The sequence below is a fragment of the Anastrepha ludens genome, chromosome 5, assembly GCF_028408465.1.
Source record: "Anastrepha ludens isolate Willacy chromosome 5, idAnaLude1.1, whole genome shotgun sequence".
Lineage (NCBI taxonomy): Eukaryota > Metazoa > Arthropoda > Insecta > Diptera > Tephritidae > Anastrepha > Anastrepha ludens.
In genome coordinates this window covers 104714915-104731553 of record NC_071501.1, presented here as the reverse complement: position 1 = coordinate 104731553, position 16639 = coordinate 104714915, and the positions used below count along the sequence as shown (strand labels likewise).

The 16639-nt window shown below is 41.4% G+C and overlaps 2 protein-coding genes across 3 annotated transcripts; one reads left to right on the top strand and one right to left on the bottom strand.

The window, feature by feature from the left end:
* Positions 1-1159: 1159 nt before the first annotated feature.
* Positions 1160-2739, top strand: LOC128863576 (uncharacterized). 2 transcript variants are annotated; one of them, XM_054102806.1, is made up of 2 exons: positions 1160-1335; positions 1579-2739. In XM_054102806.1, exons 1-2 carry the CDS (start codon positions 1318-1320, stop codon positions 2266-2268), a joined length of 708 nt encoding a protein of 235 aa, XP_053958781.1. In that variant the 5' UTR covers positions 1160-1317; the 3' UTR covers positions 2269-2739. The 2 variants fall into 2 exon arrangements, with proteins under 2 accessions (XP_053958781.1, XP_053958782.1); XM_054102807.1 differs by lacking the exon at positions 1160-1335 and adding an exon at positions 1356-1453.
* Positions 2740-15801: 13062 nt separating this feature from the next.
* LOC128863442 (protein insensitive-like) lies at positions 15802-16596 on the bottom strand. The gene is made up of 2 exons (XM_054102600.1): positions 16480-16596; positions 15802-16240 (listed from the first exon to the last, which is right to left on the bottom strand). The coding sequence occupies exons 1-2, from the start codon at positions 16495-16497 to the stop codon at positions 15920-15922; spliced, it is 339 nt and encodes a 112-aa protein (XP_053958575.1). The 5' UTR covers positions 16498-16596; the 3' UTR covers positions 15802-15919.
* Between the last annotated feature and the right edge of the window lie 43 nt (positions 16597-16639).

The following is a 16639-nucleotide window of genomic DNA, read 5'->3' as shown; positions in this document are numbered from 1 at the left end:
ATTACAATGAAATGAGTGAACACGTTTTTGTATTTTAGGTTGGGAAATTAAATAAAATAAAATATAAAAAAATCGCATCTGTATCAAATAAGGTGGGACTGGCTGTATGTACATGCAGATATGCAACAGCAATAATATTAAGATTCTCCCAAATCCGCAAGAAATTCGTTTTTTCGTCAACAAAATTGTTGCATGTAATTCTCTGATACAAATTTTTAGGTTTTTACTATGAATTGTTACATTATTATTTGGTATTTGAATTGTTATATTAAAGACGAAATATTTGTATGTATTAAAGCTTTGAAATAAAAGGTGATTTGGTCCCTGTTGTTATGAACACTACTGTGTGTGAATACAACTCACAGAAGCTTCAACGATTTCATCAATATTAAATATTTGGTACTTTGGGCTACATCCGAAGGCTGAATGTATGTACAGTAACATCCAAATAAGTCGCACTTCTCTTTCAGAGTAATTTTCTAACTTTGGGGCAATATACTCATATGTATGTACATATGTTTTTGTGCACTTTTTATTAATTGAGAGCTTTCGTAAATGGATGTACGAGTACTGTCGAGCATTTAGAAGGCATGTTTACATACATACATATATGAATGCATCATATCACAGTTCACCAAATGCTCAATCTGCACGGATATGGAAAAATATGTCGATCACGTCTTGTTCCAATGCCCACGCTATACTCCCGAAACCCTCAAAATTTTAAGCGGAGAAAATATTGTGGATTTAATGCGGAAATTATTGACTATTTTCGAATGGACAACATTTCGGCATCTTCCCAATTAAAGGGTGATATATCCATACCAGGTAAAAATCCCACACAACTTAGGGCACCCGATTTCAATACTCTAGATAAGCCCGAATGAGAGCTGTGGTGATAGCCACGGTATACAGTAAGATTAATATTGTTGAGAATTCGTTACGTTTTTATTCAAATAAAATCTCTCACAATAATTGCTCTAAGTTCGATAACTGGATTACTAAACCAGAGTCTTAAACTTTGTTTACTCGCTTACGCGTTTAACTTACGACTGAATACCCTAAGCATTTCTAGCATTTTATTTGTTGTGACGGTCGATGGTTTTACTGTAAATTTATGTACATTTATATATATGTACATATATGAAACGCGAAACGAAAAGGCAGAACTGTATTAGAATTAATTTTTAGCTACTGTTATTTCAGAGTACGATAAATATTCTTAAAAATATTAACTAACAGTTCAACAAGACGAACGAGTGAAAGCAGCTCGCAATACTTTTTATAGACTTTTATCAAATTATTTTATCTCAAATCATGGATAATAAACAATTGGTAAGTTTACAGAAGAAAATAGGCTCGCTTTAGTAAAGGCAGTGCCTTTCAGTGTGCCTTACTTGTGATCAAAATTAAGAAAAGCGTGATTAATATAGGGTAAAGCTATTTGTAAAGGGTATGGCTATAGATGACCAAGTGATTTATAAAAAATTATACAATTATATTTATAAAAATTTAAATGCAATATTCACTTTGTATCAATATTAACTCAGACCTTATCTCTTCTATTTCCTATTTTAGCCCACTTCATCAGGCAATGGACGGACTCTATGTGCTAATTGTTTTTTGTTTGAAAATTGTTCATGTATAGATGAGCAGAACAAAACGATGTGTATGGCATGGATGACGAGACAAATGGAAGAATTTAAGCAAGGAAATACTGAGATTGATAAAAAATTGTGTGAAATTAGTATTAACATAAACAAATGGAAAAAATATCAGCAAAATACTGCTGCGCTTAAGCAAAATATAGTAGACCTTAATAAAAAACTGAGTGAAATGAGTATTAGCGACAAAGAAAGTAAGCAAAAACTTGCTGCGCTTGAAAAACAACTGAACGCCCAAACACAAATGCTATTGGATTTGAAGAATAAGGATAGGCGTAGAAAGCAGCAACGTCATTCCCAGCAGGAACTGGCCGTAAATGCCGCAGAAGTGTCAAAGACGAGCAATGCAAATTGTGCAACAATCGCTCATGGTGATCGCATTGACAACGACGGACGTCTAGAAATAGGAAAGGCTTTTCAGGGAAATAATCTAGACTTACTTTGCTCCGTAGTTGCCAGAGACATGGCGATATTTTTTCCGGACGAACAGAAACGGAAAGCAAGTGTTATGGAATATGAGAGTTGTATAGAGCAAAATGGTTCCCAGGAGCACGTAGGAGTTCAACCACATTCAAAAAGGGCAGTCGCTACAAAACGGCAATAACACAAATGACAAAGTGACGTACATATCGATTGGTCCTAACAAAACTCTCGTACCACAAAAATATTACGAATCAATTGATTTTACTAATGCTTCACTGGCAACTCAAAAACTATTCGTGATCTGTTTTGATCGTGAAATATTAGCTACGCACTCTTTGAGCGGAAAGAGATCGCCAGTTTTTAAAGACAAACCATTTAAAGAAGCGCTAGATCCCCTAATATTAGACGATATTATATTTGCGGTCACAATTAGGAGTGGAGTGTCTGAAGAGGAAGTTCGTAATACTATCGCCGCAGTTTGCGCCGAACAGAAAAATTTGTGGGAAGAAGAAAATAAGGGAAATTTGGACTAAAAGATAGTGAAATAGATACCAAAAACGAAAGAAAAACTATCAAAAGTTAAAATTATATATTTTAAAATACAAGTAACTGTAATTAAAGTATAATAAAGATTACTGTACGAGGAACATTATTTATATTTCTTCTACTTAATTATATAATTTGAAATGTCATTTTTGGTTACATTTTGGTACAAGACAGACGGACATGAAATTGTGAAATTTTCACCATAAATATCTTTCAACGGCCACAGTGTTGGTGCCCAAAAATATGGATAGGTTTTTGTTAGAAAATGATTTACAGGACTTTTAAAATCTGACATGGACATCTAAAACTCACTCATTTAAAAGAACTGATAAGAGCATTTTCTTGCTGCCGTGAGTTCAAACACATTTTTTTTTTTTTTTTTTTTTTTTTTTTCGGGACAACTAGCAAGTGCAGCACTCAGACATTAATTGAGTCCATTGTCCTACACTTGGATTCCCTTTTAATTTTCTTTAAATCTACCCGATCTCCGAAGAAATCTGAGTAGATCTTGTGGTGCCAAGGAGCCAAGATGGTCGCTTCTTAACACATCAGTGCCAAAGACCTCAAACTTGATTCGAGCGAAGGCGGGGCAGACACACAGGAAGTGGTCCGCCGTCTCATCCTCCTCTTCACAAGCTGGGCAGAGTACACTGTCTGAGATGCCCAACCTTTCCATGTGCTTTGCCCACAGAAAGTGGCCCGTCATCAGTCCTACCAGCCGTCTGCACTCCCCTCTGCTTAATGACAGAAGGGTTTGCGACAGTCGATCGGACATGACAGGTAACATCAGTTTTGTCCATCTGCAGCCTCTCTCAGCCTGCCAAGCTCGCTTGTGGGTAGTAGTTACCCATTTGCTAACCGTGGCCGTGATGGCCGCAGAGGGGAGTGGCAAAGCGGGCTCTGGGCCAAAGAAGTTGGCCTCAGAGCCCATCTTAGCTAAGGAGTCAGAGGTCTCGTTACCCGCGATACCCACGTGTCCCGGGACCCATGTTAGCATCAGGCTATTATGTCTGCCGACATAGTTCAGCCTGGATTTACAGGACTTCACTACCCCTGATGTGGTTTGAGGGCTGTCTAAGGCCATAAGCGCCGCTTGGCTGTCGCTGCAGACACATATAGATCTGCCTCTCCATCGTTTTTCCACAACAAAGTTCATCGCTTCTTGAACTGCATACACCTCCGCTTGAAACACAGATGCATGCATTCCAAGAGCAAAGTGCAGTTCTGTCCCGCTGGATTCCACGTAGACCCCAGAGCCGGAGCCATGCTCGGTCCTGGAGCCATCCGTAAAAATGCGAAAACAGTGTTTGCCGGGCTCATTTTCTGAGTCTCCCCACAACTGAGGCTCTGGTAGCACTACACTGTATCTCTTTTCAAGTACGACCCTTGATGGCATGGAGTCAAGGGGCATGGACAGAATCGTTGGATCGATGTCCATGCCTTCTCTGTGTTCCAATGCCGGACAAGGGCCGTACCAGTTCCCACTGTGTTTCAGTCTGCAGATGGCCTTCAAGGCCTCTCCTCGGATGAAAGCATCAAGTGGTGGTAAACCAATCAGAGCATCTAGTGCCGGGCCTGAAGTAGTCGGAAAAGCTCCGGTGCAACAGATGGCCACAGTGCGTTGTAGTCTCGATAATTTCCTCCTGACTCCCACTAGGGAGAGTCTGCTCATCCAGACCACTGATGCATAGGTGATAATGGGTCTTATCATAGCCGTGTAGATCCATAGGACCTTGCTAGGAGAGAGACCCCACGTGATGCCTTTGTTTCAACGTGTGATTTCCATAGGAGCTTGCTATCGAGGATTACTCCAAGATATTTGATTTCCTTGGATATCTGGATTGTGACTCCTTTTAGCTTTGGCAGAACGAGTCCATCAAGCTTCCTCCTTCTGGTAAAGAGGACTATACCAGTCTTGGCGGGATTTGCCGACAGCCCGTTCGCACAGCACCAAGTGTCAATCCGATCCAGAGTTTTCTGCACTTTCCTGCAGATGTTCGTAAGCGAAGAGCCTGTTACCAAACAAGCAACATCGTCCGCATATGCTTGTGCGTAGACTCCCGAATCGTTTAAGGTGGAGGGTAGAGGATCGATTACCATGCACCAGAGCAACGGAGACAGCACACCGCCTTGGGGGCAGCCTCTGTTAACCCCAGATGACACCAGCAGATCTTCCTCTGCTCGCACCGAAATGATTCTCTGGGCCAGCATCGAACGAATCCAATTTACTAGCACCCGGTCTACGCCGTGCCTACTAGCAGAGTTACACATACTATCAAAAGTGGCATTATCAAACGCCCCCTCTATGTCTAAAAAGATACCCATAGCGTAGTCCCTCCTGTCGATGGCCAGCTCTACCCTAGCAACAAGGTTTTGCAGTGCCGACTCGCAGGATTTTCCACTCTGATAGGCATGCTGAAATAGAGACAGAGGGTGAGCCTTCAGCGACTTCTGACGTATGCGCAGTTCCACCAGTCGTTCGAGACTTTTCAGCATGAAAGAGGTCATGCTGATGGGTCTAAAGCTTTTGGGGCTGGTGTAGTCGTCTTTTCCAACCTTTGGGATGAAAGCGACCCTCACCATCCTCCAAGAGCGTGGTATGTAAGCCAGTGCCAGGCATGCCGAGAAGATTTTCTTCAGGGCTGCTGTCACGAACTCTGCACCCTCCTTCAGCATGGCAGGATATATGCCATCTAGTCCGGGCGACTTGTAGTCGCCAAAAGATTTGATGGCAAATCGAATGGCGGCCTCATTCACCACAGATCTGGCAACGAACCAGTCATGCCGAGAAGGTGTAGCAGCTCTGACAACTGCCTCTATCCATCAGCAAGCTGAGTGTCTCACTTTTCCGCTCCGTGAAGGAGCCATCAGATTTCCTAAGTGACCCCAGCTTTGCCGTTGGGTCCCTTTTCAGGATCCTAACCAATTTCGCCGTGTCACTCAGAGATTCAATACCGCTGCAGAAATCCCTAAAGGAGGCTCTTTTCGATTCCCGAATAAGCCTCTTGTAGTTCTTCTGAACATCACGGTATCGCTCCCAGTCCTCTGCAAGGTTAGTCTTGAGGGCCCGGTTTAGAAATTTTCTCGACTCGCGCCTCAGCATCTGGAGCTCTCGATTCCACCAAGGAACGGGAGTCCGGCTGGGGAGAGGTCGAATTGGACAGGCTGACTCAAAACATTCGGTTAGGGCAGCGTTGAGTTTCTCAACAGCCGCCTCAATAGCCTGTTCTTTTCGAAGTCTTGGTGGCGCAACGCCAAGGTCCCGCAACGCCTCCCTAAACTTCTGCCAGTCTGTTTTTCTTGGGTTTCTAGAGGGCAATGGCATTTGTGCCTCCTCGCCACACTGAAACTCAATGTACCTGTGGTCCGAGCACGAATCTTCGGCAAGGACCCTCCAGTTCTTGATTGACCACCCAAGTTTTGAGTTTGATAGGGTTAGATCAATCACCTCCTGTCTTCTAGCCGTTACAAACGTTGGCTGTGAGCCCTTGTTTTGTATGTCTAGGCAGGAGGACGCGATAAATTCGAATAGTCGAGAGCCCCGTCCATTGCACTTGCTGCTGCCCCAGATTGTATGCTGGGCATTAGCATCGCAACATAGGATGAGGCCTAGACTGCGCCGCTCACAGAACCTCACGAGACTAGTGGCCTTCCCGGGTGGTGGCCCTTCCAGAGCATCGTAAGAAAAGTAAGCAGATGCAATCACAAACTTCGACCATCCGCGTCTACCTCTATAACACACCTCAGCCGCTACCAGGTCTTGGCAACAGAATTGCTCAAGACCCGTCACAGTGAGATGGGATGATACTATAAGACCGGTCCTAGGTCTGCTAGAACTCCTGTCATATAGTAACGTGGCCCCTTTCAGCGCACTTAAGCCACAGAGACGGCCCCTAAAGACCCAGGGCTCTTGCACTGCTGTTATGTGGGGTAATGTGTGCAGCTGGGAAAGCCTTCTACTTAGTAGTGCAGTAGCGGCTTTGGAATGCTGCAAGTTAATTTGCGTCACCGTCAAGGGACGATAGTTACAGGAATCGTCCGAGTCAATCATTTGGGAAAGACATGGAAGCTGGCCGTCCCAAGGAAGAGACTCAGACGGTTCCCGTACCGTGAGCCCATGACATCAACACTGGCCTCGTCCACTCGCACCACAAGAGTAACCCCTTCCTTCCCGTCCCGGTTTTTACTCTTAGTGTACGAGACGACTCGCCAAAGCCTCGTGTTGATGCCCGGATTCTGGGCACGTAGACAGGATAGGACATCCGCCGTAGACAGGTCTGGATCCGGAATCCAGCAGATGGCCTTCCTGAGGGGTACACTCTCCTTGCTGTAGACTGCGAAGCGAGTGGTCCCCATGGGGGGCAAGTTATTGACCGCGGTCCTGATCCACTCGAAGTTGGCCAGAGACGCGTACGTCACCTTTATGGTGCCGTCCTTTGTCTCATAGCCCTTCGCGTTGGCTTCCGGACCGGAGGCAATAACCCGACGCATCAGCTGGCTTTTGCAGTATTTGATTTCTGCATCCGTCAGCTGATGGTCAGGCCCCAGTTTTCCAATCACAGCCACAGGTCGTGGGCCAGCAGCCTTCTCGCTATAGGATGGCTTTGCATTGCTTGTATCATATATAAACATACTCATGAGAGAGTGCCTTCCTCTCTTTACGGTCTTCATAATTTATATATGTGACTCTTGCTCCGCAACGGACAGCGCAAACACAATGAATTTCAGCCATAGATTAGCTTCAGCATACGGGCCTACTAAAAGTATCACGCTCAAAGCGCTCAAACGAATCAGCCAATAAGAACTTTAATGCTCTCTTTGATGTTGTGTTTGTTTGTGTTTAAATAAAATTCATATTCATAATCAAATATAAAGGGAGCATCGAATCCTTTTGTAATTTGTTATTCTTCGATATTCTATTCTTAACGGATGCATGATGGAGATGCTGCTGCGTTAGCTGAGTATGAAGAGCCTTTTTAATGGCTGAAATACACTCGAAGGTTTGCTATTGCCTGCTGAGGGGCGACCGCTATTAGAAAAAACTTTTTCTTCATCTTTGTATTTCACGGAAATTCGAACCTACGTACACCGAATTCCGAATGGTAGTAACGCACCTACCATTCGGCTATGGCGGCTAAGTTAAAACTCAAAGTAGAGGTGCCGAAAGCATAACACCATAAATTTGCTGATCGAACCAACAAATGGGCAACACTGTAAGCGATTAGAGGTGCCATGCCACAATTCCGTAGTCATAACCACAACCACAGAGACCAATTGAATTTTGGTTTCTAAATAATCGAAGTATTTTACAACCTCGAAATCATAACGGTCAACAGTGACGTGGGTGCCGATACGCGAGTGCGCCGAGTGTTTCTTTGATGACAGGGAGTACTTTATTTTGTCCTAGTGGTGGGTCCCAAACTCAGCGCACAACCAGCAATCCTGGGATGCTTCGTCTTCTCACGTTGGTGCCTAGAGGATACTTGGCCTAATCTCGGAAGTTGCCCATATGCAGAAGAATCATCCTGGTCACTCCCAAGCGAATGGCGATCAATAACTTTCCCCACTTGAGTGGACTTCTACATATGAAAGCATCCTCCAAGTACAAGTATTCCTGAATGTAAAAAACAGATTGCTATAAATAAATGCATTAAAAAAAATTGAAGCAATCATTTTCTTAATGTCTAATGTTTTCTCGTTTACAAAAGATTGAAGCGGAAAACCCACTAAGTACCTGTGTTATACACTTGCAGTAAAAGGTACAGAGCGCTTTACCAGTAAAAACACATTTCACTGTGTAGGCGTGTACTATATGAATCCAATTTAGCAGGTAGCCGATCCTTCCGTAAAAATTTTTATCAATGTACCACATTTAGCTAAACTTCTTCTTCTTAATTGGCGCTATAACCGCTTACGCGATTTTGGCCGAGTTTAACAAAGCGCGCCAGTCGTTTCTTTCTCGTGCTAACCGGCGCCAGTTGGACACACCAAGTGAAGCCAAGTCCTTCTCCACCTGATCTTTCCAATGCAGAGGAGGCCGCCCTCTTCCTCTGCTACCACCAGCTGGTACCGCATCGAATACTTTCAAAGCCGGAGCGTTTGTATCCATTCGAACGACATGACCCAGCCAACGTAGCCGCTGGATCTTTATTCGCTGCGCTATGTCTATGTCGTCGTAAAGCTCATACAGCTCATCGTTCCATCGTCTGCGATATTCGCTGTTGCCAACGTGCAAAGAACCAAAAATCTTACGCAGAATCTTTCTCTCGAACACTCCAAGCGTCGCTTCATCGGATGTTGTCATCGTCCAAGCTTCTGCGCCATACGTTAGGACGGGCATGATGAGAGTCTTGTAGAGTGTTAGTTTTGTTCGTCGAGAGAGGACTTTACTGCTCAGTTGCCTACTTAGTCCAAAGTAGCACTTGTTGGCAAGAGAGATTCTACGTTGGATTTCAAGGCTGACATTGTTATCGGTGTTAATGCTGGTTCCTAAATACACGAAGTCTTTTACAACCTCAAGATTATAACTGTCAACAGTGACGTGGGTGCCGATACGCGAGTGCGCCGACTGTTTGTTTGAAGATAGAAGGTACTTCGTTTTGTCCTCGTTCACCACCAGACCCATTCGCTTTGCCTCTTTATCCAGTTTGGAGAAGGCAGAACTAACAGCGCGGTTGTTAAGGCCGATGATGTCAATATCATCGGCATACGCCAGCAATTGTCCGCTCTTATAAAAAATTGTGCCTGAGCGATTAAGTTCTGCGGCTCGCACGATGCTCTCCAACATCAGGTTAAAGAAGTCACACGACAGCGAGTCACCCTGTCTGAAACCTCGTTTGGTATCAAACGGCTCGGAGAGGTCCTTTCCAATTCTGACGGCGCTGTTGGTGTTGAGCAACGTCATCTTACATAGCCGTATTAGTTTTGCGGGGATACCAAATTCAGACATCGCGGCATACAGGTAACTCCTTTCCGTACTGTCGAATGCAGCTTTGAAGTCGACGAAAAGATGGTGTGTGTCGATTCTCCTTTCATGGGTCTTTTCCAGGATTTGGCGTATTGAGAATATTTGGTCGATGGTAGACTTTCCAGGTCTGAAGCCACACTGATAAGGTCCAATCAGTTGGTTGACGGTGGGCTTCAGCCTTTCACACAATACGCTCGCTAGAACCTTATAGGCGATATTTAGAAGACTAATCCCGCGGTAATTGGCACAAATTGCAGGATCGCCCTTCTTATGGATTGGGCAGAGCACACTTAAATTCCAATCGGCAGGCATGCTTTCATTCGACCATATTTTGCATAGGAGCTGATGCATGCACCTTACCAGCTCCTCGCCGCCATGTTTGAATAGCTCAGCCGGCAGTCCGTCGGCGCCCGCGGCTTTGTTGTTCTTTAGCCGCGTTATCGCTATTCTCACCTCGTCATGATCGGGTAGCGGAACGACAATTCCGTCGTCAACGATTGGGGTATCGGGATCTTCACTTTCTCGGTGACATGCGCAGCTGTCACTGTTTAATAGGCTAGCTATTGTTAAAACTAATATAGCTATTGTTAAAACTGATTTGAATATTCTATAGGCGAGAAACAGGCAAAAACACTTTATTATTTTATTGTACTTAAATTGCAAAAAACCCGGCCACCTACTGAATTTATGGAAGGTGAAACAATTTGCATTTGTATAGCAAGATTTATGCATTGAAGGATGCGCTAATCCGTTGTTCGTTTGACAGACAATTAAAATTTTCTTAGTACCTATTCAGGTTTTATTAGTATACATAATAGAGGATATTAGAAGGTACTTACCATTGGAAATAAATATACAGTGGTGGTCACGATTTTAGCACACTATAATGCAGTAACATTCATTTTGCGTTTATTGCTTATATTCAAATAATCTAGCGGCAATATTTATGGCGGGTCTTTGTAGAAAGGAGAAAGAGAGGCCTTATAATCAGAACCTTGATTTTTTCTCCTTACTTATTAAAACTGGTTTAAATACAAGCACTCTATAATAATGGAGGGCACGAATTTAGCACACATATGGATATTTCTCATTTATTTTCAAAGAACAACACATTAGTGAAAGAAAAACTTAATATTTAGTTGGATATCCCCCACTCTTGAGAACAGCATCGCATCGGCGTGATAGACTTTCCACTAGGGCAGCACATCTCGTCTGGGGTATTCCATACGAAGCAGTCTTAATCTCCGACCACAAATCGTTCAAATTCCTCGGTGTCACGGCTCGAATATGCTTCTCGACATCATTCCATAAATTCTCAATCGGATTGAGATCCGGTGATTGAGCAGGCCACTTCAAAACAGTAATTTTGTGATCCTCCAAGCAACTTTTCACCAATCGTGAAGTGTGCTTAGGATCATTGTCATGCATGAAACGCCATATTAAGGGCATATTTTCCTCCGCATAAGGAATCATGACATCAGTTAGTATGTTTTTGTAAACATATTGATCCATACGCGAATCTATTTTGTGTATGGGTCCAACACCTCGCCAGGAAAATGATGCCCAAACCATGACGCTTCCACCACCATGCTTCACCGTTTTTAATGTGTAGCGAGGATCATGTTCCTTATTTTGCGGTCTCCAAACATATTGTTTCCCGTCAGATCCGAGACGACAGAACTTCGATTCATCGCTCCATAAAATATTTTTCCAGAAATTTATTGGTCTATGGATATGTTCCCTCGCAAAGTTCAGCCTGGCCTCCAAATTTTTTTTTGACACGAAAGGTTTGTGTTGAGCTATGCACCCACGCAACCCGTTTTCATTTAAACGCCTTCTAATGGTTTTGGAAGAAACATTTATTCCATATTCCGATAAAACTTGCGATTTTATGGCATTAGAACTCTTAAAAGGGTCTGTTCGCGAGGCTTTGCATATTAGTAAATCCTCCCTAGCTGTTGTCTTTCGGCGTCGTGGGCGTTGTTTTACCTTCTTAAATGTCTTATGGCGCTTAATATGAGCAAGAGCATTATAAATCATTTTGCGTGAACACCTTAGAAGTCGGGATATCTCAGACTCAGAGCTCCCAGAAGAATTCATACGTTGAATTACTTTCCGCTGCGCTTCGGAGCACCAAGAACCTTTCGCCATGTCTAACATATTTTTTTTCACATTAATTACAATCAACATAATAGCTAAACTATAAAAACTTACCATAAAGTTCAAATACTTAGAAAAAATTTAGTGGGAGGAATTATTTATTGATATGTGCTAACTTCGTGTCCAGCTCAAACAAGCAGCTCTTGCACTCAACTGAATTTTAAGAAAAAAATTGCAAAACAAATGCTACGGATTATAACGGTTCTTGTTATTTTAATTGTATACAACACCCAGAGAAAAATATTCGTAGTGAATTGTCGAAAAGCAAAGAGGAAAGTGGGACAGTGTCAAGGTTGTGTATAGTGTTTTGCTGTATATGGCATATATTTTTGTATGTATATAATTGGCGTTTACGCCCTTTATTGGGTATTTGTATAGTTTTATAATTTATTTATAAATTATTTCACAAGTTATTAAAGCTAAGCGCTAATACTACTGAAATAATTCAGCAACTTTAAAATAACTGTTATTTTCTATATAAGCTTAAGAATATGTAAGAAACTGGTTTGACATTTGTTCGTGTGTAGAAGTGATTTCTACCGCGCTCTTAAGGGGGTTCCATATAGTGACTCTTTGATTTGAAAAATTATCAAAACACTTTATACTAATTTATATGTACATATGTATAAAATGTTTTGTGTGTGCGGATTAAAGGTTGATCGCAGCCAAGCTAAAGTGCAACGCGGCATATGTAAGAATTCTTTCATATGGATTGTGTTGATGTGTTGCCAGCTGATTTAGAATTCTTGCTCAGCTCAGATAATAAATATAATACTACATTTTTGCAAAAATGTCGGCCGCTCGCCGAAAATCTATCCGCTCTCCTACTTCTTTCGTTAGTAGAGAGGAATCAGAGGTATCTATGAGCATAATATCAACTAAGTCGCCAACTACCGCACAAACTAATGTATTGCTAATATACCGCCAGTACAACAACTGCTTAAGGCGCCTCATACTCAATGGCAATTTGAGAAGGAAACTGAAAGCATCTCACCAATTTGCTTATACCATTAACTATTCTTGATGAAATTGGCGACCGCCATAGCCGATGGGTGGCTGACTGCCATTCGGAATTCGGAGCACGTAGGTTCGAATATCTGTGCAATACCAAGATGAAGAACAAGTTTTTTCTAATAGCGGTCGCCCCTCGGCAGGCAATGGCAAACCTCCAAGTGTATTTCATAACAAAGTTCCTCTGTTAACTACATATATGAAAAATATTTGCGTAATTTGATAGATGTAAGTTAAAGCGCAAATAACATACTTGGGTGAATAATAATAATGTTTTATTGCCATCAAATTTAAAGTCTGATCTTAACTTGCTTTTCTATTAGGCCATTGTCACATGGCTTTAACCAAATTAACTCTGTCGTCCGTAATGGAAATAAAATCTTGGATTTAGTATTTATTTCTGCCGAGTTGAGGAATGCATAGCTCCTATATCAAATAAAACATTTCATCATAATACGCTAGATATTGACCATCTCAACTTTCTTCGATTAAGAGAAGAATTTCTTTATTTCAGTAGCATTTGATAAATTTAGAATCAACTCCAAGCGTAAAGCAAACGGTTATCCAACTAGTTTTGTCTATGGAAATATTGCATCGCACAATCCCATTGAATCTTGCAATCTATTCGCAAATTTGTATCAAAAAGTGTACGATAAGTATGACTCAAATAATAACCATACAATTGAACTGTTGTCATTGGAAATCCTTGAGAGTTTTACGGCGACACGGTAGAGGATATCAAACTCGCAATCGCTAATCTGAAAAATGGTAATAGTTTGGTTCATGAGGGTCTTGCTGCCATTTCTTTTAAACTGCATTCAACTTTCAAATCTATCCCAATAGCTAAACCTTTTAATAGTAGTAGTATTACTATATTTTTTTATTCGATACTTTTAATATAATTAACAATATTGGAAATTCATATGAAAAATAGAGTAGGATAAATAAAATCATAGGCATTTAGCATTTGATGCTGTATGTCTGCAAAGCACTTCAAATTTAAAACTAAGCGAACTCTCTCTTAAGATATTCAACACCTGCGGTAGGTCCAAAACTTTCTCATTCGATTATTTGAAGAAATAGGACACACACCGATAAAATGGAACGTATCTTCAACGACATTTAATGCAAACAGTACAAGTTGAGCGTTAAGCTTTAGTAAGCCACCTCTAGCTCTAAAAATAAGCTTATACAGGGTGACCGATGGGAATCTGACGTTTTTGAAATGAACAGTACACAGTTATTTTAAATGAAATATTTTATTTTAATACACAAAATTCTTTGTCATGACATGCCATTTGAAGATTAATATTATTTGTGAAAAATTACGTCGGGTAAGTGGTGCCCATCCTCCTGAATGCAGTTTTCCAGCCTTCTCCAAAAATTGACCATCACACGAGTCATCAGTTCAACATCAATTTTAGCCACTTCTTTCCTGATTGCCTCTTTCAGTTCTGCCAATGTGAGGGCTCTGTGAGAGTATACACGTGATTTGAGATACCCCCACGCGCGTGTTTACGTGCAGAGCGCCCAGGGCTACGAGTCAGCGCGGCTCTCACACGCTCGATGTTGTCTGGTGTTCTTGCTGTCTTAGTCGGACCTGGTGGCTTCTTTTTCATAATAGATCCTGTTGTTCGTAGATTATGAACCCAACTGAGAATCGTGTTGCGGCTTGGAACGGTTCCACGACGCCCACGATTGAAACGCACGCGAAAAAGTCGCTGCACGGTAATAACAGACCCGCCATTCTGCACAAATGCGTAATACGGAAACATGCAATGTTCAACCGTCCACCGCTCCATAGCTACTGAAACGGCATCGAATGGCGAGATTACTGGCTTGTAATTCGCCTCCCTACTCCTCTCACCGGCAGAGTACTAGCCATCCCAAAAACGTGAGATTCCCGTCGGTCACCCTGTAGTATACGCCGAGAGCTCATCATTATAATGAATTGATTCTAGCGGTGCCAAATGCGAATAATGTCTTTTGAGCGCATTCAGCAAAAGCTGTCAGTTTTTTCTGGACCAATTTTTAATAGATAAAAGGCAAGCTAATCTTAATAGACGAGGGGCAAACATTTAGGAAGACTCCATTCTACACCATTGTATTTTTAGTCCACTTCTTAACCCAATGCATTCTCTGCCTTATTGCTTTCTTAAAGTACGTTCACATATGCAGCAATTAGCAATAAAACCACAAATTTAATCTACTCGTTCACATATGGCAGATTATCTGCAAAATTGACAATCAGCTGTCAATACTGTTGTGAAAGGTTTTTCTACATAGGAATTGCTTTGGTGGAATATTTCAGTGTTTTTGGTTTGTCTAACTATTATTAACGACAGCTGATTTAGAAGGAGAAGGAATAGCTAATTTAATTGCGCAAATGGCTGCTAGTAATAAACAGTTGGAGGAAGTCCGTAAAACTCCGTTATTGTTACCATTTCTACTATCATGTCGGCAGCTTTCCCTCCCACAACTCCAAACGAAACTCTGCTGCCGCTCTACCAGCGCGATCGTTTTTTTTTCTGTAAAATGAATCCAATCCTTCCCTCGTCATAAAAATATTCATAGACTCTACCTCTTACAAAGAACTATTGCAAATACGTTTTTTTTTCACAAATGGCCAATATAAAGCAAAAACAAATTTTGGATTCTGGGTATATATGTGCAACATATAATTAATTGGCGCTTACACCCCTTTTAGGTGTGTGGCCGAACTCCTCCTCCTATTTGTGGCGTGTGTCGTGTTAACTTCTGGGGATGATCGACAAAAATATGTGCTGCCTCGAATGAGTTAAATGAGTGTATGTTAGATGTCCATGAGTGTGTCTACCAGATTTCAATACTCCTGTATCTCATTTTCTAAAAACACCTATCCATTCTTTTTTTTGTTTTTTTGCACCAACACTGTGGCCGTTGAAAGATATTTATGCTGAAAATTTCACAATTTCATGTCCGTCTTTCTTGTACCAAAATGTAGCCAAAAATGGTACTTCAAATTATATAATTAAGTAGAAGAAATATAAATAATGTTCCTCGTACATTAATCTTTATTATACTTTAATTGCAGTTACTTGTATTTTAAAATATATAATTTTAACTTTTGATAGTTTTTTTTCGTTTTTGGTACCCATTTCACTATCTTCTAGTCCTTATTTCCCTTATTTTCTTCTTCCCACAATTTTCTCTGTTCGGCGCAAACTGCGGCGATAGTATTACGAACTTCCTCTTCAGACACTCCACTCCTGGTTGTGACCGCAAATATAATATCGTTTATAATATCTTCATCCAGCACTTTCTCATGTGGTTCTTCCTCAAAAGGCGGCGATTCCTCTTCAGTTGTTGCGTGTGGAGCTGATGGTTGATTGTTCATGGTTGTTGTGCAATTTAGATTGCGCGGTTTTGTCGCTTCTGCGGCATTTACGGCCAGTTGCTGCTGGGAATGACGATTGTCTGATGAAGTGGGCTAAAATAGGAAATAGAAGAGATAAGGTCTGAGTTAATATTGATACAAAATGAATATTGCATTTAAATTTTTATATAATTGTATAATTTTTTATAAATCACTTGGTCATCTATAGCCATACCCTTTACAAATAGCTTTACCCTATATTAATCACGCTTTTCTTAATTTTGATCACAAGTAAGGCACACTGAAAGGCACTGCCTTTACTAAAGCGAGCCTATTTTCTTCTGTAAACTTACCAATTGTTTATTATCCATGATTTGAGATAAAATAATTTGATAAAAGTCTATAAAAAGTATTGCGAGCTGCTTTCACTCGTTCGTCTTGTTGAACTGTTAGTTAATATTTTTAAGAATATTTATCGTACTCTGAAATAACAGTAGCTAAAAATTAATTCTA